This window comes from Anser cygnoides, chromosome 13 (genome assembly GCF_040182565.1).
Source record: "Anser cygnoides isolate HZ-2024a breed goose chromosome 13, Taihu_goose_T2T_genome, whole genome shotgun sequence".
Classification (NCBI taxonomy): Eukaryota; Metazoa; Chordata; class Aves; order Anseriformes; family Anatidae; genus Anser; species Anser cygnoides.
The window spans coordinates 6,474,234-6,501,139 of record NC_089885.1 but is presented as its reverse complement, the minus strand read 5'-3'; the positions used below and the strand labels follow the sequence as shown (position 1 = coordinate 6,501,139).

The 26,906-nt window shown below is 55.4% G+C and overlaps 2 protein-coding genes and 1 long non-coding RNA gene across 10 annotated transcripts; all 3 read left to right on the top strand.

Annotated features, from left to right (window-relative positions):
- Positions 1-107: 107 nt before the first annotated feature.
- On the top strand, positions 108-5,191 carry LOC136791862 (HEPACAM family member 2-like). 3 transcript variants are annotated; one of them, XM_067005028.1, is made up of 6 exons: positions 108-1,680; positions 2,210-2,539; positions 2,660-2,929; positions 3,167-3,226; positions 3,815-3,863; positions 4,212-4,900. In XM_067005028.1, exons 1-6 carry the CDS (start codon positions 1,608-1,610, stop codon positions 4,216-4,218), a joined length of 789 nt encoding a protein of 262 aa, XP_066861129.1. In that variant the 5' UTR covers positions 108-1,607; the 3' UTR covers positions 4,219-4,900. The 3 variants fall into 3 exon arrangements, with proteins under 3 accessions (XP_066861129.1, XP_066861127.1, XP_066861128.1); XM_067005026.1 differs by lacking the exon at positions 108-1,680 and having other exon boundaries at positions 1,724-2,539; XM_067005027.1 differs by lacking the exons at positions 108-1,680; positions 4,212-4,900 and adding an exon at positions 4,907-5,191 and having other exon boundaries at positions 1,726-2,539.
- Positions 5,192-11,916: 6,725 nt separating this feature from the next.
- Positions 11,917-13,491, top strand: LOC136791874 (uncharacterized). Its single transcript, XR_010834830.1, has 3 exons — positions 11,917-12,182; positions 12,719-12,820; positions 13,289-13,491. It is a non-coding gene; the product is annotated as an uncharacterized lncRNA (long non-coding RNA).
- A 1,980-nt stretch (positions 13,492-15,471) lies between these two features.
- On the top strand, positions 15,472-26,629 carry LOC136791844 (uncharacterized). Of its 6 annotated transcripts, XM_067004911.1 has the most exons (12): positions 15,474-15,625; positions 16,216-16,342; positions 18,558-18,612; positions 19,342-19,455; positions 19,903-20,241; positions 22,016-22,285; positions 22,658-22,774; positions 23,849-23,950; positions 24,165-24,290; positions 24,516-24,608; positions 24,959-25,051; positions 25,725-26,629. In XM_067004911.1, exons 4-12 carry the CDS (start codon positions 19,440-19,442, stop codon positions 26,189-26,191), a joined length of 1,623 nt encoding a protein of 540 aa, XP_066861012.1. In that variant the 5' UTR covers positions 15,474-15,625; positions 16,216-16,342; positions 18,558-18,612; positions 19,342-19,439; the 3' UTR covers positions 26,192-26,629. The 6 variants fall into 6 exon arrangements, with proteins under 6 accessions (XP_066861010.1, XP_066861009.1, XP_066861008.1 ...); XM_067004909.1 differs by lacking the exon at positions 19,342-19,455 and having other exon boundaries at positions 15,472-15,625; positions 16,252-16,342; XM_067004908.1 differs by lacking the exon at positions 19,342-19,455 and having other exon boundaries at positions 15,472-15,625; positions 16,228-16,342.
- The last annotated feature ends 277 nt before the right edge of the window (positions 26,630-26,906 follow it).

The following is a 26,906-nucleotide window of genomic DNA, read 5'->3' as shown; positions in this document are numbered from 1 at the left end:
ACAGAGCGTGCGCTCAGCCGGGACGGGGATGGCATGAGGCTGGGGGTGCCAGAGGCTGGGCAGCGCTGGGTGCAGGAGCAGTGTCCTCGTGGCTGTGGGGCCAGAGCACAGCGGTGGGCTGGGGGACCAGGACAGCCTCGAGCCCCTTCTGTTGCCTCTGGGCTCTTCCACCTTCCCCATGCTCAGCCCCTCCGGGCTCAAAAGCTCCTGTGCTGGGCTGACAGTCCAGGGGCTGTCTCTGTATCGGCCGTAGCTGAGCTCCTGGGTTCCGCCAGCTTGCTTCCCCTTTCCTGGACTACTTTATAAGCTGGGAGCCCTCCCTTTTAAGGCTTTTATCAGGCAACCGTTCCTCCTCGTTTCCTCCAACGGATTTATTCAGCCCCAGTTCTCTCTGAACTGGAGTAGGTGCCCTTCCTTGGCTCCTGTGCTTGTTTCTTTCCTTTTCCCCTGTGGGCCAGGCTCAGCCCTGATGGAGCGGGAAGGAGGAGGTGAGGCTGAGGTTCCTGCCTGACACCTCAAGTTCCCTCTACACACTGCCTCCATCCCCCCTTCCCTGCATCCCTCTGGGGGGTTGGGGCAACGGGAAAACACTTGATCCCAGGGGCGTTCAGTGCTGTGTGCTACAGAATGGGCAGTGGGGCTCTCCTTTTGGAGCTCTCTGTGTATTTTTGCATCACCCCAGGCCCCTCCCTGTGTCGTTCTGTGCCCTCCACACCCCTCCACCCTGCCTCGCCTGCCCCGCAGGGGGGTGGATGCTCAGCACTGGATGGACGCTGCTCTCCCTGCGCCCCCCAACACTGGGGGCATGAGAAATGGAGATGGAAAAAACACCAAATGCTGGTCCTGCAGCCCTGACTGGAACCCAGGGCTGGCTGCGAAGGTCTCTCTTAAACCCCCATCTCCGCTTTCACCTCTCCCTGCTTCGCAGCAGGTTACACTTGGTTATTTCTATAGCTCTGATTTCCTGCAAGGTGTTTAGGGGGGGGGAAATGTGCCAGGAGAACCTGGTGTGCTGGGAGAAGCTGGTGCACCTTTTGGGGGAATTGAGATACTAGGGGGCCGCAATGCCTTAAGACGTTGGAGCTCTTCACATGCAGAGCTTCAGCCTGGGCAGCAGGGCTGGAGGAGGAGATGTGGCTTCTCCTCTTCTGCTGTGCCACCCGTCACCAGCTCCCGGACCTTCAGCCCCCCCGAGGGAGCAGAGGCCGAGGGGGCCGCCAAAGCCTGGGTGAGCACGGCCACGGTGGTCCCCTGTGAAGGTGGAGCGGGGGGCTCCGGGGCTCACCCCCTCTGGAAGGTGTGGAGCAGAACACGGGCTTGGTTCGTGCAGATAAATAATGGTCTGCGAGAAAGATCTATAAGGCATACGACGTTCTATAGGGCCTGGGCTGCTTTTGCAGCCGCAGAGCTCCTGGGCGCCCCGAGGCTGCCGCACCCCACAACCCCCGGCCTCGCGGTGCGTGCCATGCCCGGTGTCCTGGTGCCCCGTGCCGAGCCCAGCCGCGTGTCGGGGCCTGAGTGACGGCGACAGGAGGCGGTGGCACCCGGTGCTGGTCCCGGTGCCAGCCCCAGCCCTGCCGCAGGCCGCGCTGCGCCCCAGGTCTGCCATGCTCGCCCTTCCCCTCCTCGTCCTCCTGGCCTCCGCCAGGGGAGGCCCAGCGGCCGGCCTGGCCCTCACAGGCAAGTCCCGGGGCTGGGGGCGGTGGTGGTGGGCTGGGCGGTGCAGGCTCCCCCCTCCACCAGGGCGCTCCTCCCGGCTGCTTTTCCCACCCCAAAGCCCCTGCTGCGTGCTCACAGCCTCGATAACAACTTTCAGAATGTTTCGGGGAGCAAATGGGCGGTTGGGAGGGGGCTGCCCTGGCTCCAACCACAGCTCCCTGGGGGCTCCTTTGCTTCCAAGACCCCCCCCCGGTAGAGCAGGGCCGGCAGCAGGCAGCTCTCGCAGCCGTACCCACGCGTGGAAACTCGTCAGGCAGAAACCGGCTGCAAAGCGAAGCAGCTCAGGTTTTCAGGGAGATGAAGGCAGCTCCTCCGCAGCCTCCTGCTTCTCCGTGGCACTGCTTAAAGCCCTGCCGCAAGCCCCCCAGAAATAATCGCGTCCCCCCCCCTCCTCTTGTGCGGGAGCCGAGCCAGGGCGGCTCTCCCTGCCCAGCTGCCTGCTGGATGCCGGTGCGTCCCGCCAGCCCCGCGCTGCGTTTCTCCCTTCCAGCCCGCACGCTCTTCCCGTGCTACTCCGCTGACCTCAAGCCGGCGTCCGAGGTCCTCGTCTCAGCCAGCGGCTGCACCGTGCTCTTCAGCGTCGAGCCGCTGGCAGCCGGCACAACGGCGTCCTGGGAGTACGAATCCGGCCCGCGCAAGGCGGTCATCGCCACGTACGTTCCCAACAAGTCGGCCGAGATCTCCCGCATCTACGAGGGCCGCGTGAGCTTCAACGAGATGGACTTCTCGCTGCAGATGGTGCTGCGGTGGTGGGACGGGGGGCTCTACCGCTTCCGCTCCGAGTCGGAGGCCACGGGCTGGTTCGAGCTGCGCGTGGTCGGTGAGTGCCAAAACCCTGCGCCGCAGCCGGAGAGCTTGAGCTGCTGCCCAGGTGGCGCCCGGGTCCTGGCACCCTCAATGCGGGGGTGTCAGTGCTGACGGGTGCTCCGTCTCTGTGCAGAGCCGCTCTCCGAGCCAGAAATCCTGGGCAACTCATCGGTGGAGGTGGGAGGTGACACCAAGCTTTTCTGCAACGTGCTGGAGGGGCAGGTGGACTTGTACTGGTGGAAGAGGAACGGGGAGCTGCTGATGGAGAGCAACGGCCTCCACTTCGTCCACAACAACACGCTGGAGATCCACCGAGCCTTGATGAACGACACCGGCTACTACACGTGCATAGTCAGCAACGCGGTCAGCCAGAACGAAACCTCCTTCCTGCTGCGCGTCCACAGTAAGCGGGGCTTCCTTCCCCGTGCACGGGAATGGAAAGCTGGGAAATGGCCCCAAAACGTTCAATCTGGCCCTATTCGCTGGGGTCTCGTGGTTTCCCAGCACCACCTCAGATGAGGAGTGGGAACAGCAGAGCTTCATGGAGGACTTGTGTCCTCATGTCCTTGCAACAGACTGCCTGGTGGCAGGAGTTTTTTCTTGCCAGGGTGCAAAATTCTGGGAATTGTTTGTTTTTCAGGCAACGACAAGGCGTTTTTACCCATCATCCTGGTGTTCGTTAGCATCGGCTTGCTGGCAGGTGAGTGCTGGGACCAGCTTCCCCTGGCTTTTTGGGCTCTGCTGCACCGCCGGTGGGCACCGCGGCAGGCACCGCGCGCTGCCTTGCCTCCCTGCCCCAGCCTCGTGAGCAGAGGTCGTGCTGAGCAGGCCTCCCACACCCAGAGCAGGAGGCAGATCCTCTCACTGTCCTTGCCCAGGGCGGTCCCATGGACGCTGCTTGAGCCCTCGCATCCCTGCTGTGGTGGCAGCAGTTTTGCCCCCCAGTGCAGCCCGCTGGGGTTTTCTGCCCGCAGAAGACAAGCGTGCGTCCTTGCCCTGTGGCCTTGCTTCTCTTCCTTGTTTGGAGCGCTTTTTCCAAGCCCATCCATCTCCAGGATGACAGCAATTTGACTTCTCAGATTGCTGGCTACAAACTGGGAGGCAAAAAAAAAAAAAGGCAGGGAAGCACCCAAGTTGGGGCCCAAGGAGAGAATCTGGTGGCTTAAAATAGGAAGCTCTGTGCGGGTGGTGAAAAGGCCTCCAGGCTTGAGGCTCCTTGCCTGAGTGTTGCTATGTGTTGAGCATCTTCATCCCTGGGGTGTTTAACAGAGGCAATGTTTGTCCTCAGGGATCTTCGTCTGGTGCAGGTTGAGGAGCAGCCGAGACGATCGCTCCAGGTAAGGTGCCTTCATCCCCGCGTGCTGTGCCCGGGTGTTGAGGGATGCCAGAGTTTTTCCTGGGCTGGCCCAGGGTCATTCCCGGTGTCTCCTGCTGCAGAAGCAGCCCAAAAGTCAGGCTGTGCTGTCCGAGCAGAGCAGGGTCTCTCCCAGAGGAGGAACACTCAGCTTCAGCTTCCCCAAAGCACCTCTGCGGCTCAGACGCTGGCTTCCAGTAAAGTTTTCCAGACTGGTTCATAGCTGCAGCAGCCTCTGGGGTGGAGCAGATGGGGATGATGTGCAGGCCTGAAACGTGCTCCTTAATGTTTATATAGTTGTTGTTGTTTGTTTGTTTTAAATTCCCCACAGTGCTTGAGAGGTTTCTGGGAAATTTGTGGGTTTGCAGTCTTCCCGAGGCTTGCTCACTCTCAGGTGACTCGTGCAAGCAGCAGGGTGTTAACTGAAGGAGGGCAAGGACCGGGACACGGTGCCCCAACGACAGGAAACCCCATCCCGAGTCAAAAATAACAGCTCCGGGTTGTCTGGTAGGGCCAATGCCCAGATAAGTCACCCCAGAGATGTGTTTGCCAAGGGAGCTCCTCAAATCTGGAGCAGAGCCTGTGTGCAGACCTTCTCAGCACTGCCACCGCCTGCGTGAGTCGCCCTGGCAGGCTGGAGCAAGGCTCCCGGGGTGGGTGAGGTGGAGGATGCACGCGGCAGGGGACGGCTCCGTGCTCTGTTGGGGAGATGTGGGGATGCTCCCGTGCCCACCCCTGCTCCGAAGCGCCTTTCTCGTCGGCTCGTTCCTTGCTGTGGGGCAGCCCCAGCCGGCTGAGCCCATCCCCAGCACCTCTGCAGGTCGGATGGGGTTTTGGGGCCCGGTGCCCAGCCACCAGGCGCTCGCTCCTCTGCGCTGCTGGCTTGGGGACCTCTCCTGGCTGCGAGCCGCGGAGCTGGGGTCCTGTTGTGAGCTTCAAGGAGAGAGATGGGGGGCTTCGGGCTGTGCGTTCTTTACTGTTCTGTTCCTGCAGTTGTTTTTTTGATCTTCTGTTTGTGATTTTCAGGTAATTTCTGAGAATTTAGCACTGGAAAAGCCAGAGGTTTCATTGTCCTCAGCATTATCCCTAGGGAGATACTCTCTTGAGAGAGTGGAAGTGCATCCAGGAGAGGGTGAAATCATGTCCCATGGTGGGAGTGATTGCTATGCTTGCAAGTGTTCAGGGAAGCCAGATGTTACAGAAAAAAATATATTTTCAAGCTGTTTTGAGTGTTGTCCATAAATCCTTTGGGGAAAGTGTATTTTTTCATGTCTCTTACTACAAATAAAAGCACACACGTTATCCCTGTTATATTGCCGTGGTCTGTGGCTATGGGACATAAGCCCCGTGCGGTACCAAAACCCACAGCAGGGCAGGGCTGTGCGGGCAGGAGGGGCAGCTGGAGCATCAGGTGGGGAATGGGGGGGGGGGGGGGAGGGATGACAAAAATTAAGGTATTTATTATTTTTTTCATTATTATGGTATTAAGCCATTCCCCCTTGTCCTATCCAGCCAGAAAGATCTTGGTTCCTTACCTGGTTTAGTTCTGCTGCCTCTGACGGTGCTTTTCCTACCGCTGGCTGCCCTTGTTGGCCTGCAGAGCCCCCCCGGCACCCCTGTAAGGGGACGCGTGCTGCCCCTGTCCTCTCTCGGACCACGTAACCTCACCGGGAGGGTGCTGCGGGCACCTCTGAGCACCACGGCTTGGTGCGTCCCAGGCAGGGGCTAACCGAGCTCTGCAAGCAGAAAAGCTTTTCTGCTCTTCTCTCAAGTGCCACGAGGCTGTGCCGTTGTCAGCGCCTGGGTCCTGGCCCCACGAGCTCCTGCCCTGGCCTGGAGGAGGCATCTTGGCAAGCTGTGCTCTGGCCTGGCTGGGACAGGGGCTTTCCTTGCCCTGGGGATGCGCTTTCCCTTGGGACGGGATCTGTTGCAATCCAGGGCACTGCTTGGCTTTAGTTTGGTCTTTAATGCAGTCTGCCCTGGCCCCCCACCCCCTCGAGAAACCTGGTCCAGAGCTGGCCAAGGCAGGATCTGGCCCCAGAGCTGGGGCCCAAATAGCACTGAGCCATCCTCTGCTTGAGGAGACACAGTGGGGACACAAGCAGAGGATCCAAATGAAATCCTTTTCTTGGAGCGGCTCTAGCAAAGCGAGGAAAAAGGTGACCTAAGGTAGGTTGGTTACTTATTTATTTTATTTTCATATATGAACATGTTTCTCAGCTGATACCAGGGGGACCAAAAAGGACCTTCAGCTCCACCTAAAACACTTCAGCCCACAAATATGGAGACCACTGACAGCTGTGGTGTGACCACAAGGTCAGTTAAGAGCCTGTGCAAGGGAAATCAGCTCAGGCTAGGTCACAGGTGCTTTTAAATTTATATAAAAAATCCCTCCTGTAGTGTGATGGAGCTGTCAGGTCTGATGGCACCACGGTTCTAGGCAGAAAGACACCTGAAAAAGACACGCCAAGGAAACAGCAAGGAAGCAGTGCAGGAAGGAAACACCCTCAGAAGCTCTGCTGGAAGCCAAACACTACACAAGCCTTTCATACCAAAACCTCATCGACCTGGTCAGTATTGCTCTCATGCCGTCTTCTATGCCAGTCAATAGTAGCAATGCATTACAATTGAGGCAGCTGGACCAGACCCCTCCAAAGAATCCGTAAGCCTGGCACTTAGGTCACTTAGGTCTTTTTTTTTTTTTTTTCTTTTTGGACTCATTAAGTTGACTAGCAAGGTATCATGAGCTGGTGTGGGCTGAGCAGCCCTGTCTTAAGTCCTGGCAAGGGGGTGGTAAGGTGGCTTCCAACCCCAAACCGTCAGAACTGATGGACTTGTTAGTAATAGAAGAAGAAATAATACAATATTGTTTAATATGTTACATTTGCGATGTACTGTTCTGAGGCTGCGCTTGGAAGATACAAAATATATGTGCAAGGGTAACATGAGAATGCACCAATTCATGATGAGGAGTAAGGAGGATTAAAAGAATGCTCAATTTGCAAGACATCTAGATAACTGGGGCTTCTTGGACTCTGGGAACTGGATCAAACCAACCTTGCGGTTTGGACTGAGACCAAGGGCTCAGAGAGCATGCGTGAGAAGGAAAGGTTAAAAAGTTCAACTCTGATGAAGACATCTTACTTCATCCCGACGACCACCCAGACGACCACCAGAGAGTAGTACGCAAGCGCAGAAGGACTGATAAGATAATTAGCATACGAAGCGAGGCTAGGCGGAGCTAGGAAATGAATATGCATAGATGAGTTGTGAAACCTAATGCATATGTAATATCTTAGGAGATAAAAGAGCACTAAGAGAACAAATCAGATGAAGTTAGATTTGGGCAGGCATGCCCCTAACTTCCGGCGCCTAATAAAGCACCTTCATATAATCACTTTGTGGATTATGTGTTTTCATGAATGCTAACAGACTCGCAGGACAAGGGAGGCTGGAGCCCCGTCTCTGCTCGGGGCAGAGTGAGGCGTCTCCCCCTTGCCCCTGAGGTGCCCCTGTGCAACAGATGTGATGCTCTGGGGCTCACAAAAGGAGAGGGTGCCAACAACAACAATGGTAACAGTCAAGGCCCAGACAGGGCAACGGAGCGTGCAGTTGGCGGAAGGTGGAGCGGGGGGCTCCGGGGCTCACCCCCTCTGGAAGGTGTGGAGCAGAACACGGGCTTGGTTCGTGCAGATAAATAATGGTCTGCGAGAAAGATCTATAAGGCATACGACGTTCTATAGGGCCTGGGCTGCTTTTGCAGCCGCAGAGCTCCTGGGCGCCCCGAGGCTGCCGCACCCCACAACCCCCGGCCTCGCGGTGCGTGCCATGCCCGGTGTCCTGGTGCCCCGTGCCGAGCCCAGCCGCGTGTCGGGGCCTGAGTGACGGCGACAGGAGGCGGTGGCACCCGGTGCTGGTCCCGGTGCCAGCCCCAGCCCTGCCGCAGGCCGCGCTGCGCCCCAGGTCTGCCATGCTCGCCCTTCCCCTCCTCGTCCTCCTGGCCTCCGCCAGGGGAGGCCCAGCGGCCGGCCTGGCCCTCACAGGCAAGTCCCGGGGCTGGGGGTAGTGGTGGTGGTGGTGGTGCTGTTGGTGGTGGTTGTGGTGGTGGTGGTGGTGGTGGTGGTGCTGGTGGTGGTGGTGGTGAGTGTGGTGGTGTTGGTGCTGGTGGTGCTGTTGTGGCGGTGAGCGTGGTGGTGCTGGTTGTGGTGCTGGTGGTGGCTGTGGTAGGCCAGGCAGTGCAGGCTCCCCAGCCACCAGGGCGCTCCTCCCGGCTGCTTTTCCCACCCCAAAGCCCCTGCTGCGTGCTCACAGCATCAGGAGCACCTCTCAAAACGTTTTGGGGAGCAAATGGGCGGTTGGGAGGGGGCTGCCCTGGCTCCAACCACAGCTCCCTGGGGGCTCCTTTGCTTCCAAGCACCCCCGGCATCCCTGTAAGCAGGACGCGTGCTGCCCCTGTTCTCTCTTGGACCATGTCACCTCACCTGGAGGGGTGAACATCTGAAATGGAAAATAAACCTGTTAAGGTATATACACTGTTTTCCAGATGCCACGGTGTCAGGGAGTGCTGAGCATCTACAGGAGGAGCTTTGGGTATTGCAGGTGTACAAAGATGCTTATAATGAAATATTTTCTCTTATTTTGTACTGACGGTACCATGGAAAGTGTATTCTTCTAGAGCAAGTGGATTTTCAATTATAAGCTTGTTTCTTCTCCTTGCAGACCTCTTTCACAGTTTGGGGGGCACAAAAATAAGAACCGGTGGCTGTTTCTAAATGTTGCTAGCCCGAGATGTGAAGAGCCGTCAGGAGGGCTTGGTTTGTTTGCATTCTTACGCCTAACGCCTATCCTTGCGCTGCCAAATCACTGCGAGAGATTACCGGCCGGGGCCGAGGGACAGTTCTCAGGAGGTTTGCAGACAGCAGGCGGCAGCGTGGTGCACGCCGGCAGCTGCCCGTGGGGCAGGAGCGGTGGCGAGAAGGGAGGGCGCTGAGCCTGCGCTGCCGGCTGGGGCTCCTGCTGCTGGCCCCGGCCCCGAGCATCTCCCACGGACGCTCAGGGTCAGCCTGGCAGCCCCGGCGGGGAGAGGACCTCGGGCAGAAATCCCGGCTTCTCCATCAGGAGAGGCACAGGGACTCCTGTCGTGCTGGGACTGCCACCGGCAATTCATTGGCTCTGCGCCTGGGTAGATAAATACCCTGTATTTCGTGGCTACCTTTCTTTCTAAGTAAACAATTACCCCTCCTTTCATTTCCTCTGCCTAAGCTGGCTCCTTCCTCTAAACTCTTTGCCCTCACCTTTTTGCTTGTTTGTTTTTAAAGAATCCGCTTTACAGGCTGGGATTTTAGCAGTGATTTCTGCCTGACTTTCCCTGAAAACTCTTTTTTTCCACTCGGGGCCGGGCGCTGTGACCACTCGCAGTCCTTGGAGTGTCGCTTAGAGCCCAAGCCATGACAAAGCCATAAACTGCCACGCATTTGGGGGAAGCAGCTCCATCCTGCGCAGATGTTCACAGGTAGATGTTTTCAGCTCCAAACAAGACCAGGAGCTGGGCTGAGGTGCTTGGGAAGCCCTTTCTAGGCACAGACTGGGAGGGAAGGCCACCCCCCCCACACACACAAAACTCGAGCAGAAGTGCTCTCAGCCCTGCAGCCAGACTTCTTGAATCACACCTACCAGCTCGGGATGGGATGTCTCACTGCCTGGTGACGTGATGGTTGATGGCAGTGCTTTGTGAGATGTGACGACCAAGCTGTCCAGGTGCCACCTGTGAGCCCTTGGCACAGCTTCTCCCAAGACTTGCTCCATCTCCCTGCCTTGTCTTCTCTCTGTCTTCTTCTGCCGTCCAGGGCTGCTGGTGCCTTTGCAACAGGCTGTGGAAGCAGAGGGAGCCCTGCAGAGAAGAGTGGTGGTGGTGGGATCCTCGGTGCTGCTTGCTGGGCCAGCTGATGCTGTGCACATCCACTCCGCGCAGTGGGAGTACCTCAATGGCACCGTCTCCCGCGCCATCGTGCAGTACAATGAGGGGTCGCACAATGTGGCCATCCACCCACCCTACGTGGGACGAGCCCTTTTCCATCCATCCAATGGATCTCTCCTCCTGGAGGACCTACAGGAAAGCGACAGTGGCATCTACAAAGTGACCTTCAACCTGGCAGAAAGGGAGAGCCTGAAGATCTTGCTGGATGTCCTCAGTAAGTGGTGGGCACGGGAGGGAGGCGTGGGGTGATGGATACAAGCAGAGTAATGTTTCTTGACTGTATATGGACAGACCGTCAGCCAAGCCAAAGGGTTTGGAGAAAGGATTTGGGCTAAGTCTCATGGGCTGATCATGAGGATCTTGGACCAGCCATGGATGGAGACATCGCAAGGGGGACCTGGGGAAGAGCCTCCTGGAGACCTCTGGGTGACCACCGGGTCTGGTGGTGCTGCCCAGAGAGACCTCCTAGAGCATCTGGCTGTGACAAAGGGCCGGACTCCATCCTAGAAGGTCCCTTCCATCCCTTGTTTTCTGCTTCCAGTGGAAGGACAGAGGGACCGGTGGGATTGTGTCCATTGCTAACTCTGCAGCATCTTTAGCAAGGGGTTCTGGTAGGACTAATGGAGCGAAGCCCAGCAGGGTGCTCTTTATGGAGAAGTCACCAAAAACCTCCCCCTCAGACCATACTGGCTGAGCAGCCGTTTGCCATTCGCAGGCGCCAGCCGCTGTTGCAGAGATAAGAGCACATTTTAAACAACACACAAGCTCCTCCTGCTGCTCTTGCCAATTCCCTTAATTTGCTCTTGGGATTTCCTTCCTAATAAGGCTATGGTCATGATGCTACCGCAGCTCCTCACCATTCTTTTTTCCTTTCTGCTACACAGAAATCTGCCTGGGGACCGCCTCTCTTTCCTCTTTTTTTTTTTTTTCTTTTTTTCCTATATTAAATCACAGAATCACAGAATTGTAGGGGTTAGAAGGGACCTTTAAAGATCATCGGGTCCAACCCCCCTGCCAAAGCAGGTTCCCTAGAGCAGGCTGCCCAGGTAGGCGTCCAGACAGGCCTTGAGTATCTCCAGAGAAGGAGACCCCACAACCTCCCTGGGCAGCCTGTCCCAGTGCTCCCTCACCCTCACCGTGACGAAGTTCTTTCGCATGTTGGGGCAGAACTTCCTGTGCTCCATTTTGTGGCCATTGCCCCTTGTCCTGTCCCCACAAACCACTGAAAAGAGGTTGGCCAAATCCCTCTGTCTCCCACACCTCAGGTATTTATACACATTGATGAGATCCCCTCTCAGTCCTCTTTTCTCCAGGCTGAACAGACCCAGGTCTCTCACCCTTTCTTCATAGGGAAGATGCTCCAGGCCCTGTATCATCTTTGTGGCCCTCCGCTGGACTCTTTCCAGGAGATCCCTGTTTTTCTTGTACCGGGGAGCCCAGAACTGCACACAGTACTCCAGGTGAGGCCTGACCAGGGCAGAGTAGAGGGGGAGGATCACCTCCCTTGACCTGCTGGCCACGCTCCTTTTAATGCACGCCAGGATCCCATTGGGCCTTTTGGCCACCAAGGCACACTGCTGGCTCATGGTCAACCTGTCGTTGTCACTGTTGCAGGTGGTCACAAAAACAGCAGCTCAAGTGGTGCTTCCCCTGGGCCCAGAGAGAGATGGGGAGATGCTGCTCCCCAGCTCCCAGCACTCTTCCTGCTCTCCACCCATCCCCAGCATCCCTGAGTGGTTTCAGCCCCTTCTTCCTCCATGCCCAAAGGCCTGGCCGCCCTCCCGTGAGGCGGTGGCCAACACGTGCCATTGAGTGGAGCTCCCCATCGTAGGATGATCAGCAGCACCTCCCAGTGTCCCATCGCACCTCTGCCTGCCCCCAAGTCATGGTTCTTGGCGGGATGGGCAGAAGGAGGTTGGCCATTCCCTCTTGGAGGAGGTCCCAAGGCCTGGCTGGCCATCCCAGCCCTTGGCAAGGCGATGGTGGGCAGGATGTGGGCAGAGGGTGGTGGGCAGGGTGCCTGTGGGCAGCACACATCCCGGCGCGGATGTTTCATGGACCAGAGCCTCTAGCAGAGGCACTGATCCACCAGCTGGCAAGCAAAGCAAACCCATCGCAGCGATGGGGGAGCTCCGTGGCTCAGCAGAGCCATCCACGCTGGTCCTGTCGGTGGCCTCATTCCCAGAGCCATGAGTTGTTTTTTTCCAGGTCTCTCTCCTCCCCTGAAGGATGTGCTGAGGATTGCAGTGGTCGCCGTGGTCTTTGCTGCTGTCTCAGGATGGGGATTAATTTTTCCTGTCTGCCAGTCCGAAAAGCTACGAATAAGTGAGTCCACAGTGAGGGGCAGCCGAACCCCCAATTCCCGTACCCAGTGGGGCAGAGCGAGGAGCGATGCTGCCAGAAGAGCCGGTAACTGGCTCGTTCCCCTTCCAGCTGCCTGAACATCTCACCTTCTCCTCGTCTGGCAGGTCTTTTAAGAGTAACGAGAGAAACCTTCCTTGGTGGATTTTCTTTTTAAGGGAGAAAACTGTTTTTGCTCTGTTTTCTGGCTAGGTTAAAGCCTGGCATTTCCTACACATTTTTGCTCAGAGGATTGAAATGACTGAGTGACACTCTTATAAAAATGAAGCATCTCAAAGCATTATTTTTATGAGAAGGCTCCATTTTAATGAAGTCTTTAGCACATGCTGTGCCGTGGGCACAGAGCCCCTCCCAGCTCCCCTCCCTCCGGAGCAAGTCAACCCCTCCATGCCCCAGACAGGGACCCCCAATGCTGTGTCCCACCCAGGGGAGGGCTGGGGGCTGGCACGGGATACCCCGGGGGGACACGGATGTCACCTCGCACTGCTCTGGGTGTCTAGGGGGGGAGCTGTGGCGGTGGCTCAGCGCCTACACCTGCGGGCTGGTGTGCGTCTCCTCCATCCTGGCTGGCACTGCCGGGCTCCTCTGGATGCGAGAAGAAGGTACGGGGCGTTTTGGGGGCGGTGCGGTGCGGGCCCCTCTCCTTTCCCCCATGCAGGGTGCAGCATGCAAGAGCAATCCTTGCTGTGCAAGACACATGGGGTGGAGACCTTACGGGGGACGAACATCCCTGTGTGGGTTGGAGAGGACGGCAGTGCTCCATAGAAGGAACGGACCCATCTGGGGCGATAGGTGGTTTCCCCGTTGTGATCTCAGCTTGTCATGGACAACCCAATGGGTTAGGCACCCATCCGCACCATTGATGTAGTTACTCCCCTTTACAGAAAGCCCTTTCCCAGGAGTAATTGCAGAAGGGCACTTAAAATGATTAAGGGATGGAGCAGCTGCTTGCAGGGAGAGACTGAAAAGGCTGGAGGGGTGGGAAAGGGAAACGATGGAGCTTTACAGAATCCTGAAGGTGGTAGGCAAGTGGAAGAAGTGATGCTCAGCCCTGATCTGTTTTCTTTCAGGCCCATCCATTGCCATCATATTGCCAGAGATTGTCCTTCTGTACGTGATTGTGGTCACCTTCCTGGTGGCCGCCAACGTGACCTTCCAGCCTACAAAGCTCATCCAGCTCAAAAGCACAACAGGTGAGCTGTTCAAGGATGGCAGGGACGGAGTGAAAGGTGCAGCCCATGAAAGGTGCAGCCCAGCTCTGCCCTCACAGCCCCTGATTTTACGCAGGATTTGGAGTGGGATGCTCCAATGGGGTCCATGTCCAGCAAAGTGCTTGAGCACCTGCTCAAATCTCTCCACAAATGTGTCACTCGTGGCCTCAACTTGAAGATTTAAGCCTTAATTCCTGCTGGTTTTCTCCACGCCCTTTGTATTTTGCTGGTGCTGTGGGTGCATGGGGGCTTAGCCCTGGGGTAAAGCCCCAAGTGCCCGTCCTGCTCATCACAGCCTCAGTCAGCATCTCTGTGCCCCAGCCAAAACCATCCTGGGCTGGCAGAACAAGTCTTAGACCTATCTGTAGGGGTCTTGTTGGGTTTTGGGGCCATGCAGGAGTGGGTGAGAAGAGAGGCCACCACAGCTCACGCCTCTGCCTGGTGTGGGGCAGGTCGGGACTGGTGGACCAGACCTTTGGCTCCACTGATGTTCAGCACATGGGATTACAGCATGGTTTGGGTTGGAAGGGACACTTAGGGACCATCCAGTCCATCCCCCTGCCATGGGCACGGACATCTCTCACTAGATCAGGTTGCTCAAAGCCCCGTCCAATCCAACTTTGAACACCTCCAGTGATGGGGCACCCACAGCTTCTCTGGGCAGCCTGTTCCAGTGCCTCACCACCCTGACTGTGAAAAATTTCTTCCCTGCAGGTCCTTCAGGTCCTTTGAAATGTCCCTGCCCATCAGCAAGGATCCTGTTCCAACCTGCTAGACATTGGGGGTGTTTCACACTTGGCTGACTCAACCCAATTTCTCCCCTGTGTTGAGTGGCCCTGGTGCCAGTGGGTTCCTGAATTATTTATTCACTTTGTGTTTGCTTAGCTTTTGTTAGCAGTCTTTTGTTTCTCTGCAATACCATCTAGATAATTGTTGGACAACACTGGCCCCAGAATTGACCCCTGGGATGCACCGGTAGTGACCGGCCTCCAGCTGGACATTGTGCTGCTGCTCCTAACCCAGCTGCTCAGCCGGTTTTCAGCCCACCCCTCTGCCCACTTACCAGCCCCTGCTTGGTCAGCTTGTCTGTGAGGATGCTAGGAGAGATGGTGTCGTAAGTGCAGCTTGCCCAGCGCCATGAGGACAGGCAGAGTGTACTGAGTGAGGTCCCTTGGAACGGGTTGGGCTGGAGATATTTCCCAGAGCCAGAACTTCTCTCGTGGGGCAGGAAGCCAAAGGTCCAGGTCCCCACGGGGGTGGGCACATCGGTCAGAGCGAGCATCTCGGTGCGTGGCAGAGAAGCTGCTGCTTCCCAGTGCTTAGCAAGAGGGGGAGCGTGGGGGGAGCCGGGGCTGAGCCGAAACCTGTACACGGCAGCTCTCAGGACCTCCTGCCACCATGGAGCTGGCTTTGGACAACACTGATGTATTGGCTTTATGTGGCAAGGTTTTGGTAGCAGGGGGGCTGCCAACCGAGTGATGCTGATTGTGCCTCGGAGAGAGCAGACTTCAGAAAAGAAAAAAAAAAAAAGTGTGAACAAAAAAAAAAACAGCAGCTGGGGAGAGGAAGGAGGAACATAGAAACAGCCCTGCAGCCCCCAAGGTGAGTGCAGCAGGAGGGCAGGAGGTGCCCCAGGCACACAGCAGCAGTTCCCCTGTGGCCTGTGGAGAGGCCCCTGGTGGAGCAGGCTGTCCCCCTGCACCCATGGGTCCCACATGGAGCAGATCTCCACGCTGCAGCCCGTGGAGAGGAGCCCACGCAGGAGCAGGGGATCTGGGGGAGCTGCTGCCCATGGGGTACCCATGTTGGAGCAGTTTGCTCCTGACGGGTGGACCCTGTGCTACAGACCCATGTTTGGAGCAGCTCCTGGGGAGCTGCATCCCATGGGAAGCCCACGCAGGATCAGTTCCAGCAGGACGCATTGTGTTGGAGGAACTCCATACTGGAGCAGGAGGAAAAAGTGACTTGGTCAGCAGAGAAATCGTTTTTTCGCTATTTTTGTTCTCCCTGCACTTCCGAGGATGGGGAGGAGGAGAGCAGCGTGCTGAGTCAGAGCTGGTGCTAGGACAGCTGTGCTGGGGCTCCACAGAACGGGTTAATTTTTTTTTTGCTGGGAGGCTGGAGCAAGGCTGCAGGGAAGGCACAGTCCTCCAGGAGTGCACTGCTGCTGCTTTAGGAGAAGAACAACAGGGCGAGGTGAGTACAGGGTCAGGAATGCGAAAAGGGGTCGGGCTGGTGGGGTTGGGGGCAGGAAGATGGGGACAGAGCGATGGGGACAGAGGAACAGTTACAGGGATGGGGACAGGGACAGAGCGATGGGGACTGGGATAAAGCCAGGGGGATGGAGCCATGGGGACAGAGGGGCCCCCCTGCTTTCCCCTAGGGCTGCAGCTGCTCTCCCCCACAGGGTACTGGGATCTGCTCCCCCAGCTCAGCTTCCCCTCCTATCCAGCCCCATAAATATCAAATAAACACTCATAGGCAGTAAGCACTGTGTGGAGTTCAGAGCTCATAAGCATCCCGTCTGTCCCCACTCAGCCCATTCCTGTGTTTTTTCATGGCTCCAGCATCTTGCAAGGCTTTACACTTAACTCGGAGGTTAATGTAAAAGTTAATCCTCCTGACCACCATTGCTGGGTTCCCCCTTGCCTCCACCACCATGGGTGGGGATGTGAGAAGCCTCCTCACCCCAGATATGTTCATCATTGGGCTTAGGGCTGAAATTTTGCCTTAAACTTTCCCGATGCATTTTTTTCCTTTTTGCTCACTCTCGCTTTTGTTTTGAGCACAAACTGTAGGACTAAAAAGAATTTGCTTGCCAGTTTGCGTTAGCTGCGAAGAGCCATGCTCCTCTACAGCTGTCCTGCTATTTTTAGAAGACAAAGCAAGATTTTTCCTTCTGCTTAATTACCGGTGAGTAGCATTTTTTCTGCTTTTCACCAGTTTTGGTAGTCCTTTTTGCTCTGTGAGACAGGGAGAGCTGAGCTACACCTCTCTCACAACAGGGATTCGTATTTGCTAACGGGATATTTAATTTGAAGCTGTGGGATGATTTGCATCTTTTTTTGATGTCAGGAGAGTCCAATAGATCATTCCAGATAATTCATTTTGCAGTGAGGTCTTTATATATGAGCTGTCAACAAGAAGAAATATTTGCCTGCTGTGTATCTGCCCCATCCTGATAAGCACACCTGAAAGCCCCAGCTTGTACCATGTGCTGTGGGAAAATACCTGTGGTCCTGAGTGTGGGAGCTGAATTTGCACATTCCTGCTATTTCTTCCCATTATGAGGCCTTTTTCTTCCCTGTTTGAGGCCCCTGGCGAGGGCTGATAATGACCAACCCCCTCTGCTCCATGCCCATCCCCTGTGCTTGCCCTGCACAGCTGCTACAAAGCAATAACACAAGGGCTCACAGCAGTGAGGGGCCCACGAGCAATGCTGGGCAAAGCTGGCTGCAGACAATCCTGCTTTGGTCAGTCCACACAGGAATTTTGTTTTTGGTTTTTGAGGTCTGAAGCTGCGTGTGAGCCGCCTAAGCTGGGGGAAAGCGTTTCCTTTTCCTAAGGGCTGTGCTGGCTCCCCAGCCAGCATAGAAAGAGCCCGGGCTGGTGTGGCTCCTCTGGCACAAATAGCATTGCTATTTGTGGGGGTGGCTGCTGGTAGTGTAGCCCTGACCCCCGTAAGGGGCTCTTTTCAACAGCTGACATGCAGCTCATCCCTGCAAAAGGCTGGATAAGCGCTGCTGATGCATCTCCCGGGGCTGATGAGCTGGAAGCAGATGGCTTACAAAGAACTCTGTGAAACACCAGCAGGCTAGTGTGCTTCTGCTTCATTTTTTCCCCATGAGTGTTTTGTAGAAATGAAAGACAAGACACAGAAGAGATGCTAGTTATAGTCCTAAGTCTATCTATCTTCATGAGCCTGGCCCCCCTTTTCTGTGTTCTAGCTAAACTTCTTGAAATATCTGCCCTCATCGAAAGTCTCTGTGTTTGCAATTGCCTCTCATGCCACAAATATGTGTGGGAGGTGAGTTCATGTGTCTCACTGAGATACAACGGCCTATGTGATTGCCGTTACGCTTGACCAAGTGCCTGACTTATGTAGGCATTTCCTTCCTAGGGCTCTTCCCCATTTCCCCAGGTTTCTGAGGAAGGAGATTTTAGGGGCAGGCTGGTGTGGGGGATGGTGTTGTGGGTGTCTGTTACAGACCACCAGATCAGGATTGGGAAGGTGACGAGGCCTCCATTTTCTAACGGCTGTGCTGGCTCCCCAGCCAGCATAGGAAGACCCCGGGCTGGTGTTGCTCCTCTGGCACAAATAGTGTTCCTGTTTCTGGGGTGGCTGCTGGTAGTGTAGCCCTGGCCCCCATAAGGAATCTCTGTGTTTGCAACTGCCTCTCATGGTAGAGTTCAGGATCTCATGTGGCAGGAACAGAGTTAGTGTTCAAGGACTGCTTCTTCTGAGCTCAGGATCAGAGTATCCCAACAGGTAGGAAGCCAGGAAAGAGAGCCAGGAGACCTGCATGGTTAAACGGGGAACTGCTGGGCAAACTGAAGTGGAAGAGGAGAGTCTACAGATCATGGAAGGAGGGGCTGGCCACTTGGGAGGAATATAAGGCTGTTGTCAGAGGATGTAGGGAGGCAACTAGGAAAGCTCAGGCCTCCCTAGAATTAAACATTGCGAGAGGGGTCAAGGACAACAGAAAGGGCTTCTGCAAGTACGTTGTGGATAAAACTAACACTAGAGGCAATGTAGGCCCACTGATGAATGAGGTGGATGCCCTGGTGACAGAAGATGAAGAGGAGAAAGAGACACAAAACTGGGAGGAGTGGCTGACATGCCGAAAGGCTGTGCTGCCATCCAGTGAGACCTGGCAGGGAGAAATTTAATGAAATATAATGAGGGGAAGTCCTGCATCTCTGAAACCTCATTTCTCAAAATCCTTTTAGGAGGGCAGAAGCCAGGCCATCAGCTCCATCACAGGGGTGAACACAATATGGCTGGCCTGTTTCCTCTTCCCTTGGGTTTTGGCTGCTCTTGGGGTGAGGATGCTGGGTTGGGCATCTGCTTGGAGTGATCCAGAAGCAGCTCCATGGTTGAAATGGCTTTTGCCTTCTTTTCCTTCAGATGCTGCTCTGATGTTTGCAGGGGTCCATGGAAGCCAGCTGGATGCTGCCAGGAGGTAATGTCTCTCTGGAGTGGGCCCATCCTCCAGCACAGGTTCTGGTCTCTGCATGAGAAGCTCCTTTCTGACCAGCCTCAGGCTGTCTCTAAAACAGACCATGTCTCTAAAACAGACCTTGTCACTAAAACAGACCATCTTGACCTCTTCTGGTCCCAGCTGAGACTCTAATTACAGGACGGTGAAATACCTTTGCCAAAAATATCAGCTCCTCCCCCGTCATCTTTGCTCCAGGCCTTTGCAAAACCCAGCAGTAAATTCGGTCCCTGTCATCCAGCCAATGATTGCATCTGAGCTCTGCAAGCCAGCTTCGAGCAGTGTTCCACCCCATTGAAAAATGTGCTAGGCGCAGACAGTTTGTTCTTGTGATCGGTTGCACAAAGGGGAGGGAAAGGGCATGTGATTGGGGTTTTCCAAGTCACCACGATGACGGATATGGCAGATGCAGAGCCTGCAGCCACACAAGTGCTCAAGAGCTAAATCTTCTCTTGTGGGGAGTGAGGGAGTGAGCTCAACCAGAGGAGACGAAGTGTTTCTGTACAGGCAGGGGCATGGCCGTCATGGGCAGCGGCTCTACAAATGGGTGTTGAAGGGACGAGGCAGAGCTGTAGCACTGCAAAGCTGCGGTGCAGGAAGGGCTGCAGAAAGCACCAGCACTGCTGCCTCTGCTGCCTTCGGCTGGCAGTGCGTGGGAAGTGCTGATGGTGCTTTTCACGGTGTCGTTCACAGGCTGGTCCATCACTGCTAGAGCGACCCTCCTGAGAGCGTGTTGCTGCAGAAGGAGCTCAACCCTCGTGCCGGTTTGAAAGCACCTGCGGGTCTTTGCCATGTCCTTCGCAGGCTGTGAGTGTGAGAGGGGACCTGTCCTTGGGCTGGGTACCACCGCGCAGCCCTGCTGCTCCAGCAGACCTGGGAGAGGTGGAGAGCGGGCACCTACAGCATTTCCACGCTCTCTTGCACCTCTGTGCTGCAGAAGGGCTGGTCGAGGCGTGAGCATCCTGGCAGGTGCCTCCCAGTGCTGCAGCATCACTGTGCCGGGGTACCACCAGGTTCAGGTGCTGAGGGAACTGGGTGAGGTCCAGGGGTGAAGCATTTTTATAAAGTGCCCATAAAAAGCGTTATGATTTTTATCTTAAAAAGAAAAAAGGCAGGATGGAAATCAGACGTGTGCAATGGGTTTCAAGAAGTCAGCTGGGGCCTTTCCAAGAAGAGCATAAGAGGAGATTAATTTGTCCTTTGGCTTTTGCTTTGAACTAACCCACCCTGCTCTGGCTTCTCTCCTGTTTCCAGACCTGCTGCTGCTTTTGAAGGGGTCCTGTCTTGCAGCAGAAATGACACTAATACTGGCAGAGGAAGGATCCTCTGTCATGATGCATGCACCGGCTATCAAGAATGTGAACTTCACCGAGTGGGAATACATAAGAGACAGCACCCCCCAATTCATCCTGCAGTACTATGCGGACTCACTGTTAATAACCATTTACCCAGCTTACAAAGACAGAGTGGTTTTCTATCCAAACAACGGCTTCCTTGTCCTGCAGAAGCTGCGAGAGACAGACAGTGGCATCTATAAAGCAACAGTTGACTTGATGCAGGACAAAGCAAGAAAGACCTCTCTTAGAGTGATCAGTAAGTCAAAACATGTTGAAAGGATGTTTTTCTCTGACCATCAGTAGGATTTGCCATCAGTAGGACAGACGGGTCCACAGGTATGCCTCCCCCTAAGTGGACTAGAGGAAAACTTTCTGGTTTCATTACTGCCTTGAACGACATGGACTGGAGACCCCAGAAGTATTGCTGGGAAATGTTATAGTGTATTCTGAGACAGAATACACTCCAGAGTCCCCTCCAGAGACAGGATTTCTCACCCAGGCTTTGCAGTCTCTCCCTTCACACCGGCATTGCCTTCCCCTGCCTCTGCACTTCCCTGAAGGACAAACAGAAACGAGAGCTCGCCCTGGTTTGCAGTGCCCTTTCCTGGAGCTCAGCAGCACTGCGGGCCCTCTCCTCTGTGCTCTGGTCCATCTGGGGTTTGAGCAGTTTAAATGCAGGCAACAGTGGAGTCCTACTTTAGATCCGATGAACCACAGAATCACAGAATGGTTTGGGTTGGAAGGGACCTTACAGCCCACCTGGTTCCAACCCCCTGCCATGGGCAGGGACCCCTCCCACCAGCCCAGGATGCCCAAAGTGCCATCCAACCTGGCCTTGGGCATCTCCAGGGATGGGGCACCCACAGCTTGTCTTGGCCGCCTGTGTCAGTGCCTCACCACCCTCATAGTAAAGATTTTTTTCCTTATATCTAATCTAAACCTACCCTTTTTAGTTTAAAGCCCTCACCCCTTGTCCTGTCACTCCACTCCCTGACAAAGAGTCCCTCCCCAGCTGTCCTGTAGCCCGCTTTAGGTACTGGAAGGCTGTTAAAAGGTCCCCCCAGAGCCTTCTCTTCTCCAGGCTGAACACCCCCAACTCCCTCAGCCTGTCTCCATAGCAGAGGTGCTCCAGCCCCTTGATTGTCTCTATTGTGGCCCTCCTCTGGACTCTTCTAATACGTCCACGTCCTTGTGCTGGGGCTCCAGAGCTGAGCGCAGGGCTCCAGGTGGGGTCTGACGAGAGCAGAGCAGAGGGGGACAATCCCCTCCCTCAGCCTGCTGGCAACGCTGCAGTCGGGGCAGCCCAGCACACAGTTGGCTTTCTAGGCTGCAAGCACACGTTGTTGGCTCATGTCGAGCTTCTCATCCACCAACACCCCCAGGTCCTTCTCCTCAGGGCTGCTCTCCATCCATTCCCCACCCAGCCTGTGTTTGTGCTTGGGATTGCCCCGGCCCAGCTGCGGGACCTTGCGCTTGGCCTTGCTGAACCTGATGAGGTTGCACAGGCCCAGCTCTCAGCCCTGCCCAGTTCCTTCTGGATGGCCATGACCCCCTTCCCTCCAGCGTGTTGACTGCACCTTGCTGCTCTTTGGCTGAACATCAGGACTCCTTTGACCTCCCCCCACCCCACTGCTTGTGGGAGCAGCTTTCTCCTCTTGGAAGTGTCCATAAAGTCCCCATCATCACTTCCCAGTACAATCCCAACGTGCAGCTCTTTCTGGTCAGTGTCCATGGCCCCAGGGTGCCATGCCTGAGCTCCAGGGGCTGGCGCTGCCCACCCCTGGGGAGGTACCGTGGCTTAACGGCAGCGGCTGGGACATCGGCTTTGAGCTTGGTGGATGTTGCCTTGCTCCTGCACTTTCTCCCCTTCCAGACTCAACCGAGGCATTGAGCTGAGGTGCGAATGAGACGGGGAGGTGCTGCTCACCCCTCATGGGGCTTGCCGTTCTTGCATCTCATCCGGGGCAGGCTCTAAGGTGGGAGGAGAGGCAATCCCAGGCAGTGCTGCCATGTCGCTCTCTGCTTTCCAGAGCCCTTGCCCCAGCCCAAGCTCCTGAGCAGCTCAAACCTGGCCGGTTCACTCATCAACCTGACCTGCATGTTGCCACAAGGAACGGTGGCTGATGTCTCCTGGAAGAAGGACGGACATCCCCTTCCTCCCGAAAAGTGCTGTCGGCTCACTTGGAAGACCACCATGCTGCAGATAAGGAAGGCAGAGAAGTCGGATTGCGGCTCCTACTCCTGCATAATCAACAACTCCGTAAGCTGGAAGGAGGCAGCCCTCAACCTGACCGTGACAGGTTAGCATTGCCCTGCCGGGGTGGGTCCGGTGCTTTGCCACCTTGTCACACCAGCCCTGAGCCCACAGGTACCTGGATGAGACCCCCAGCAGCTCTGCTGTGGTCCTGTAGCTGGCAGATGTATTGTTCGTTGGCTGTCACCTCACTTGGACCTGCAGCCTTTGTGCATTTAGGTGCCAGCTCAAGCCCGCTCTGTCTTCTCCATCTCTAGCAGGTCTGGGCACCAGCACTTTGTCTCTGAGACCCTCACAGGTTTCAGCTGCCTCTCGTGGGATCTGCCATGCAAGGAAAACCAGTAATCCTTTAGGGTTTTGAGCTTGTTGCAGTCTCCTGGGATAGCCGCTCCATGTTGTGGGGTTGTCCTCCATGCAGGTCTTACACCTCCTGCCCGTGCTGCACAGATGATGACCGCTGCGGCGCTGGTGCTCGCTGCCATCTCTGCCGTCCTCTTCGTTATCCGGCTCTGTCAGCTGGGGAAGCACAAACTCGGTGAGTGCCCACGCCTGAGCTCCTCTCTCCATGCCGTGGGGAGGGCAGAGAGCGAGGCAAGCCCCTTCCTTCCTAACTCACCACGGTAGTTGGAGGAACCTTGCTTGGTGTTCATGGAGTTCATGCATTTCTTCTTACACTTCTGTGGCTTGAACAGAAGATAAAATTTCCTAGCAGCACTAATCCCAAATGGCCTTGTGAGAAATTGGGCCACCCAAAGGTATCATGGTATGAGGCATAGGAGATGTTTCCTGGGGAGAAATAAAAAGGGCAGGACACAAAGAGCTTCCTGCGTGGAGGTGCTGAGCGCTGACCAAGGGCCACGTGGCATTGGGTTTGGCAACCAAGCACACTGGTGTTTGGGTCAGGATGGTGCAAACTGCTGTGCACCCACACCCAGGCTTACGGGTTAATGTGGGTGCTTCTGTAGCAACATGATGGTTAGCGGAAAGGAGACCATAAGACCTAGCCAACAGCAAGTCCTCCCACACGGTCTTGGTAGCCTTCTAATGTGCTCTTCTACCCACCAAGAACAATGCCCAGAGCAACAGAAACCATCTGGAGAACAGAGGTAAAACCTGACAGCAGGTAGGAAGGTTCTCCCACATGGATTCGTCTCCCACTGCTAGCACTGGAGACATGCATTGGGTCTTGCCTTTGGGGTAATCTCTCCTGAGGAGCTCTACATGCCTGATGCTTGTGGCAAGAGCTTGTGCCATCTGGGCTCTTCCCCTCAAAATGCAGTCTCCAGAAGAAATCCAGTGTGTGTTGGGTGGGCAGAATTGTATTAACGTGTCAAACTAGATGAAACTGGTGTCTTGGCCAGCTCAGAGCAAGTCCAAATCTGGCTGGCATCTCATGGTTCCTCCTCAGGTCTTTGTTTAAGCCCTTTGGAAGCCCACCAAAAGCCTTTGAAGTCCACCAGGTTTTGTCTTTGAGGTTTCTACATCTCGGGAATTTGATTCTTTACAAGGGAAACCTGTGCTTGGTGTTCACCATCCTTTCGCACGTTGCACCCTGGATCCCTTGGTCAGGTACCGAGCCCTAACTCAAATGTATTTGCCTTTTGCCCAGGAAAGGAAGCATGGGAATGGTTAATGATGACCATCCTAGGGCTGCTGTGCACCTCTTCTCTCCTCCTGTTTGCTGCCTCTGTCATCTGGATGCAGGAAGACGGTAGGATTCATTTAAACTGAGTTGCTCTTCATTTCTCTGGTGTCTTATCTTTGACGACACCAAAGACCTCCAGGTCTCTCCAGCAGCATCGTTGTCTGATGTAGTGCTGTTTGGTTTGGAGAAATCAATGTCAGGGTTCGCTGCTCTGTAGCGTCTGCCTCGGCCAGGAGAAGCTTTTCGATGTCACCTCCTTGTTTAATTCTGCTCCCCACAGGTCATTCCGCTGCCTTCATCCTGCTCGGGCTTTTCCTCGTGGCTGTGATCGTGGCCACGGCACTGACAGCGGTGGCGATGGCGCCGTGCAGACCAGCAGTGCTCACACACTTCAGGTCCAAAGGCTGTGAGTTGCTGTCGGTGGCCTAAACCTCTGGCGCAAAAGGCCTGATGAGAGCCTGGGAGCAAACTCCGCAGGTTGTCACTCCAGGAGGGACCAGGCCCTGCCGTGGTGCGAGTCCGTGCGCATGGCCCGAGCCTTGCTCACCACTGAGGCCCCCCTCCTCCACGTGCCAGCCTGCCCTCCTCTCCCATTTCTCTCCCATCCACCAGAACTTCTCCCCTCTCCCAGGGCACCGTGTCATCCTGTGCATTACAGCCACGACGCTGGTAGTCAACCTGCTGTTCACCAGCCTCCTGCTCCGCAGCTTCCATCAGCTCCACGGTAATGGGTGGCCGGGTCGGCACCGCGTGTGCCCTTGCTCGCCTTCCTTCTGGGGAGGGGTGGGGTGTTCAGGGTGGGACTGGCCTCACCCAGGGCAGAGAAAGTCCTTAGGTGGCTTTGCAGGCTGGTCCTGCAGGAAGGGTGGCTCTAGTTGATGCAGTCGTGGCAAGCCTCGTGCTTAGCCGGGAGGTCACAGCAGAGCAAGGTTTGCCCCTGGAGCTCCACAGCGTGAAACACCAGGATGCTCCTCCCCGCCCCAGGGGAAGCCTCTGAATGACCTTCATGTTCTGTAGATGTTCAAGGGGGGCAGGAGAGCAACCACTGACAAGTTCTCACTGTCTCCTTGGCAGAGCGGGGCTGCTCAGAGGCTGTCGATCTGACCATCGGCTTCATCATTCCTGCTGTGGCAGTCCTCCCCATACTGCTGCTCCTCTTCCCGTGTTGTAAGTAGTCCAGTGGTTTCCTTCCAGCCACACCAAGTAGCTGCTCCGTCACTGAGACCCCGCTCTCAGCTCCCACCCCCGGCATCAGGTCTTGAGAGAAGAGGCAAAGTGCCTCTGCTTCACCCAGGGATGCTCAAGGAGGTGTTTGTGGAAAGCGAGTTTCTCCTCCCGAATGTGGAGGATGCTCTTTTGCTCTCCTCCTCACTCAGGAGACGTGGGCTGGTGCCCAGCTGGCCACTAACCTGAGCAGTAGTGAACCCACGGTGTGGCTCGCCGGCTCCCCAGAAACGTGTGCGCAGCCTTCAGCATCACCTGCAGGAACGGGTGCGGAGAAGGCTCCATGACGTGTTGAGGAGGAGGCTGGAAGGGGACCCCCTGCTTTCCCAGGGTGTGCAGAACATTTGGGAATCTGAAATACAAGAAATATTGCACTAACCTACCAATGGCTGGTACATTAGAGATGCAGGGGCTTGCAGGCAAGGTGGGTGTCCATCTCTGTGCTGCCCTCTGGCTCTCCATCCAGAACAGAGATCTGGTTTTGGAAAGAGAGGGGTTTGGCCACGGGAAAGCCTCCAACACCCATTCTTCCCTGCAGTCGCATTTTCACATGTCCCGGTGAAGCTCAGGGCGGCCTTGGAGACGCAGGAGCTGATGCCCTCTCCTTCATTTTCAGTTTACAGGAATAAGCGGGAGAAGCAGCAGCAGCCGGACACCCAGGAGGCCACCCACAGCTTAGAGGCCACGTCCACCTCGGTGACTCGCTGCCCAACTTCAGGTGTTGCGTTGGGCACCACGTGTGGTGACCGAGTGCACGGACGCTTACTGTGGTCAAGTAAGAGTCTCTATTGCAACCCGGCTAGGCTCCTTTTACACACTTTCCTTCCAGAGGTTTTCCTTCCACAAAACCCTCCAGCCCCCCTTTACAGTCCTTTGATCCTTGTATTTCTCAGGCTCTTACCTTACCGCAGCCTCCTGTTCCCGTGCCGGGTTTTGGTCACACTTCGTTACTTTCCTGTTTCCTGGGCCTCGTGGCAGTCCTTGCTCTTATCTCCTCTTGTTATTTATGTATCCCCCACATGTCTCTTGTCTTCAGAACTCCCTTCCTGGATTTTCATGAGCCTTACCCACATTTCTAATTAAACCTACTTTTTCTACGTTTCCCACAATTTATCCATATACGTTGCTAATTAAACCTACATTTTCTGTATGATTACATATCCCCCACTGGTCTACCTTTTTGCAGTTGCCCTTTCCTGGGCCTTGACCATTATTGCTGTTGGCACCCTCTCCTCTTCTGATTTTTTATTCATAAATATATATGTTCTGTTTTTCTATATATATATTCTGATTTTTTATATATATTTAAAAGGACCTGTGACCTAGTCTGAGCTGATTTCCCTTGCACAGGCTCTTAACTGACCTTGTGGTCACACCACAGCTGTCATTGGTTTCCATCCTTTGTGGACTATAGTGTTTTAGGTTGAGCTGAAGGTCCTTTTTGGTCCCCCTGGTATCAGCTGAGAAACATGTTCATACATGAAAAATAAATAAATAAATAAATAAACAAAAGAAATCCTACCTTAGGTCACCTTTTTCCTCGCTTTGCTAGAGGCGCTCCAAGAAAAGGATTTCATTTGGATCCTCTGTTTGTGTCCCCACTGTGTCTCCTCAAGCAGAGGATGGCTCAGTGCTATTTGGGCCCCAGCTCTGGGGCCAGATCCTGCCTTGGCCAGCTCTGGACCAGGTTTCTCGAGGGGGTGGGGGGCCAGGGCAGACTGCATTAAAGACCAAACTAAAGCCAAGCAGTGCCCTGGATTGCAACAGATCCCGTCCCAAGGGAAAGCGCATCCCCAGG